The following is a 4,768-nucleotide window of genomic DNA, read 5'->3' as shown; positions in this document are numbered from 1 at the left end:
TTTAAATATGTAAAAAAAATAGTTAAATGGAATTACACTATTCTTCTAAATATTTATGTTAAACACTATTCTTATGATAGATTCCAAAACCATACTATCAAATACAATTATAATTACAAACTACTTAATCTTATCAAACTCTAACTATTAATGATGTGATGGTCATAATTAATAGTGATACAAAATTATAAGATATTTTTATCAAACAATATATTTTTATCAAACACTGCATGGATTCATCACAATAACATTACCATAAAGTTGTCTTACTAATGACACTATTGTTAATAATAATACAGCTATTATGTGGACGACGAATAATGAATAATGAATAAATAAAGCATTATTAGTGGAGGAAGAATATTACTCATTTGCTGTGAAAATTAACGAAGGCGATACTTTCGTGTGAGTGTAAGAAAGTGAAGGGAATGCGTACTCACCACTCCGCTTAAGTTATAAGTCACCTCATCATTAGTCTTTTCAAGTTTCAAGACCACTTTTTTATTTTATTTTTTTTATTTAGGGAATTTTTTGTTTTTAACAAATATATGAGATTGAAGAATACATATTTTGATTCTAGTTGCAGAAAACGTTACTGTTCACTTTTTATTTATTTTTTTTTTTTTGCTAATGCCGTAAAAAAAAACAATCAAATTTGTGCTCAATAGTAATAAGAAAATAAAAAAACAATCACTTCATTTTTGTACGATTGATAGACAACGATTCACAAAATTAGGACCTTTTAATAAATTACAAGACACAAATATTACATGTCTCTCTTTTTCGACCTCAACCGAAAAAAATAAAAATAAAAAATGGCGCCGATGGCAAGAGGAAAGTAAAATAAGGGATCAATATGTTACAGACCCCATAATTTCGGGCGAAATCTAGAAATTTATGAAAGTGCGTGCAGTTTTTCGTACTAATTTATTAGTTTATAATTTTCCTAATCAGGTCGAAATGACGTGGCACAAATATTCCCGCGACCAGCACGACCCTACTACTCCACTACTACGAGTCTACGACTAGTACTACTTGCAAACGACGAGTCGACATTGAAAAACGACGCCGTATTATCTGAGAAAAATAAAAAAAAAGTCTCTCTCTCTGACGTTATTAAACCCGTCTCTCTCTTCCTTTAAAATAAAAAAAAGCTGTCTCTCTCTCTCTCTCTTCGATTCTTTTAGTTTCTCCATTTCTCTTTCTTTCTATCGCGAAATCCTGCGAATGATTATCAGTGTTTTGTTTTTTAATTACTGAACGAAGGCTCGTCTCGTGATCAACCATTATTTCCTGGTAATTGAATCACTTAATTTCATTTCGTATTTGTTAATTTTTTGTTGTATTATTGGTTGTTTTTTTTGCATAGTTGTGTTTGAGTCGTAAAATAGGGTTTTTAATTTTGCGTTGTACTTGCATAGTGTTAGCAGGTTTTTGTTTTAAGCATGAATTTCGGATCTCTTTGACTTTTGTGCTGTTTATCACTATTTTTTTTTCTTCTATATTTAGGGTATCTCAGACTCTCAGTCCTTGTCTAGTTTCCTCAAGAGCAGCAGTTTAATTACTCAAGCCTTTGTTTATTAAGATTCCGTGTACGAATTGTATTGTTGTTCCTCTAAAAAAACTTTCGTTTTGGTTTTTTTTTTTTTTTTTTGTGGTATATTTTGGGACTTTTTTTTCAGCGGCTTATTTGGTGGTCGGCACAAATAGTGTGAAAATAGAGGGAAGTTTGAAATGAAAAAAAACGAGTTTAAGTTGTTTGTTTCTTTTCTTTTCAAAGCAAGATGTTTGCTTTTATTGAAAAGTAGATAGTTTCATTTGACCGAATTTGTATGTTTTGACCATAGAATTAAATTTTTCCGCAAATAGGAAACGAATCAAGACCCGTGAGTCCCTTTTTTTTGTCTATATACTATTTGTCATCAGCAATAAGGCATGATGTGATCTGTTGTTTATATCATGGGCTCATCTCATTCTTTTCATTTCATAATCTGCTTGTAAAAGTTGAGATGTTTCGCATAACCCATCATTCTTATTTAGTTTTTTTTTCTTCGTTTCTTGATCAGATTCTAGAGAATCAGGCTGTTGGGAATGCCGATAAGAGTTGAATAAGAAGAAGAAGAAGAAGAAGAAGAAGAAGGTTGTGATTAGGAGTTCCTTTTGGCTTTGGTTTGGTGTGCTTGGGTGTGTTTGAATATGGGAGCGGCTTGTTGTGTTGCTTCTAGAGAGAAGACCATAACGAATGCATCGAACAGCGATGTTTTGCATCGGAATATCAGACATTCGCCGAGTTGGAGCTTCCGTTGGGATCACAGAGGACGTGTCGCTGGCGAGGAGACATCCATGAGCTGGTTTTCAGATGCTGTCAGTAGGAACGCTGGGTCCGAAGAAACCAAGCTTGACTCTGCCTATGCATCTGAGGAAGGAAGTCCTTTGGATAATTTTCGAAGACGAGCTTCTTCGCAGAAGTCCGAGGTGGCATCGGGTCATGTGAGAACTCCGGCCTCAGGTAAACCATATTTGGGTTATAGGCACCATTTTATGAATAGTAATTTTTTTACTGGGTTTTGTCAACAATATTCTCAATTTTCTTTCATCTGATATCTCTGGCATTCTTTTGGTTGGTTTGAGCCTTGTCTAAAAGGAAAATATTGTGGTAAACGTTTGACCTTAGCAACTGATAAGATTTTAGGTGTGGGGTGATTGTAATTATCAGTGGATAGTTGTCTTTAATAGAAGAGAATGATCAGAAAAGGCTTTGAACAATCAGGTTGAGATTGTGTTAGGAGAGCCACGGGTCTATCGAATTACTTGGAGCTCCCAAATATCCAAATCTAAATTCTGTAAATAATTATGTATTTAAAAATGAACTCATCAAGTTACTTGGATTGAGCATGAAGTTACTTTTCTCTGAACATGTCAAATATTCAACTCTGCAGACCGATCTGTTAGAAGAAATGCTTCTTCAATGGATGCAAGCACAGACCAGGTATATATACATTGTGCCAAATTTATCTCTCTAGTGAGGCTTTGTGAAGTGGTTTATATTCTTAGTCATAGTATCTTTTGATTTTTTTATAATCTTTTTGCAACTTTGGATGGTATTGTAGTCAAAAGAGCTAACAGAATCTCCAACAATCTCATACCCATCTCCGGCAAAGTTCTCAGGTTCATTGCCCTCGACTTCCTCCCCTTTGTCCTCCCGATCCATGGTTCCTCCGGCGAGCTCGACCCCATCGAGGTGGCCTCGGAATCATTCCCCCGGACATCCTCTTTCACGGCAAGTCTCTGACTCGAGAATCCCGGGATTCAGGTCGCCCAACAGTTACTCTGTCGCTGAAGAACGGCCGGTTCTTCCTTCATGGAGCAATGAATCGGCCAGGGATTCTCGAGGAGGGTCCTCGGACAGCTGGTCTATGAATGCATTCTCCGAGCTAATGGCAAACTCTCATAGAGAAAGGTGGTCTTTTGAGAGCGAGTCCTTCGGGTTCAACCACCGCGATAAGATGGCTAGGACATCCTCCTCTTGCTCCGATATGCAATATTGTGGGATTTGCTCGAAGCTTTTGACTGAGAGATCGCTGTGGAGCGGCCAAAAGATCTTCGCTTATAACGAACTCTCTGTCGTTGCTGTTTTGATGTGTGGCCATGTTTATCACGCCGAGTGCTTGGATCACATGACGCCTGAGATCAATAGCCACGATCCGGCTTGTCCGATCTGTACGTTCGGTGAAATGCAGGCTCATAAGATGTCGGAAAAGGCGGTCAAAGCCGAAATGGAATTGAAGGCCAAGAACAGGCGGTCAAGGAGCCGGGTGATTGACCTCGACGGCGAGCCTATGATGTTTGAGGGGTTCAAAGAGGGGTTCAAAGGCAGCGAAAGTCGGGGAAGTCCTAAGATGGGATCGAGTTCAAGTATGAGAGGCTCCCCGAGAAAGCCTTTTCTGAAGAAGCATTTCTCTTTCGGGTCAAAGAGTTCGCAAACTGGATCAGCGGACAAGAGTTTTGCCCCGAGAAAGAAGGGTCTCTTCTGGGCAAAATCGAGCAAGATTTGAACTCTCGCTTAGGAACACCCCGTAGAAGGTTAGCAAAGAAAAACTATATGTAGACGATTTTCCATGTTTATTCATCAGGCTAATTAACTAGTTCATATTTTCTTTTTTCAGTTGGCATTTGTCTCCTCGTCTATGTCGGAAATTCTGAGCTCTGTACTGACTTATGAAGTTTGTCTGTGTTTTCCGGTTCTAGACTCTGTTGATGTTCTCGTTCATTCGCGATCTCGGTTGGTCAAGGATTGTTGATTCAATTCATTCATCTGGGCATTGTATCAAAAGTTTGTTCTTCTTTGGTTACAGAAACTCAGAATTCAACTGTATCATTATATTATTAGCTTTTATGGGTTACACTGTAAAGGTTAGGAAAAAAAGAAAAGGATTCTACAGAAGCAACAGATATTTATATAGGGAAGCAAAAGAAAGAAAAGATAAAAGAATATTTATAAGACTATTTTTATCATTATGTTTTGTACATATAAATTTGTCTAGTGTTCTGCTACTGAGGTATTGATGATTTTTTCTTTAATATACCAAAACATCCGTGTCGTACATATCTTGAATATTTTATATATTGTATAAAATATCTTTTATATAGTATTTATATAATATTTACATAAATATTAATTTGACCGAGGTCTACAAAAGTAACAGATATTTATATATTATATAGTATTTTATTGGTTCGATCTTTACTTATATATTTTTTTATTATT

At 36.4% G+C, this 4,768-nt stretch overlaps 1 protein-coding gene across 4 annotated transcripts; it reads left to right on the top strand.

Moving 5' to 3' along the window:
* The first annotated feature begins 1,160 nt into the window (after positions 1 to 1,160).
* Positions 1,161 to 4,566, top strand: LOC149387323 (RING/U-box superfamily protein). Of its 4 annotated transcripts, none has more exons than XM_089623692.1 (5): positions 1,161 to 1,296; positions 2,067 to 2,509; positions 2,940 to 2,989; positions 3,162 to 4,083; positions 4,167 to 4,566. In XM_089623692.1, the coding sequence occupies exons 2-4, from the start codon at positions 2,197 to 2,199 to the stop codon at positions 4,053 to 4,055; spliced, it is 1,257 nt and encodes a 418-aa protein (XP_089479818.1). In that variant the 5' UTR covers positions 1,161 to 1,296; positions 2,067 to 2,196; the 3' UTR covers positions 4,056 to 4,083; positions 4,167 to 4,566. The 4 variants fall into 4 exon arrangements, with proteins under 4 accessions (XP_089479818.1, XP_089479817.1, XP_089479815.1 ...); XM_089623691.1 differs by having other exon boundaries at positions 3,111 to 4,083; positions 4,249 to 4,566; XM_089623689.1 differs by having other exon boundaries at positions 3,111 to 4,083.
* Positions 4,567 to 4,768: the final 202 nt, after the last annotated feature.

Source organism: Urtica dioica, chromosome 8 (assembly GCF_054948205.1).
Source record: "Urtica dioica subsp. dioica isolate 48M chromosome 8, U.dioica_male_clone48M_v1_H2, whole genome shotgun sequence".
In the NCBI taxonomy this organism is placed as follows: Eukaryota; Viridiplantae; Streptophyta; class Magnoliopsida; order Rosales; family Urticaceae; genus Urtica; species Urtica dioica.
The sequence above is the reverse complement of the archived record's forward strand: the minus strand, read 5'-3'. Positions and strand labels throughout refer to the sequence as shown.

Bases quoted from the DNA above. Each gene is read 5' to 3' on its own strand.
- LOC149387323 (XM_089623691.1), top strand. From the start codon at position 2,197: ATGGGAGCGGCTTGTTGTGTTGCTTCTAGAGAGAAGACCATAACGAAT. The intron at 2,510-2,939 runs GTAAACCATATT...TCAACTCTGCAG, and splicing joins TGTGAGAACTCCGGCCTCAG to ACCGATCTGTTAGAAGAAAT. The intron at 2,990-3,110 runs GTATATATACAT...ATGGTATTGTAG, and splicing joins TGGATGCAAGCACAGACCAG to TCAAAAGAGCTAACAGAATC.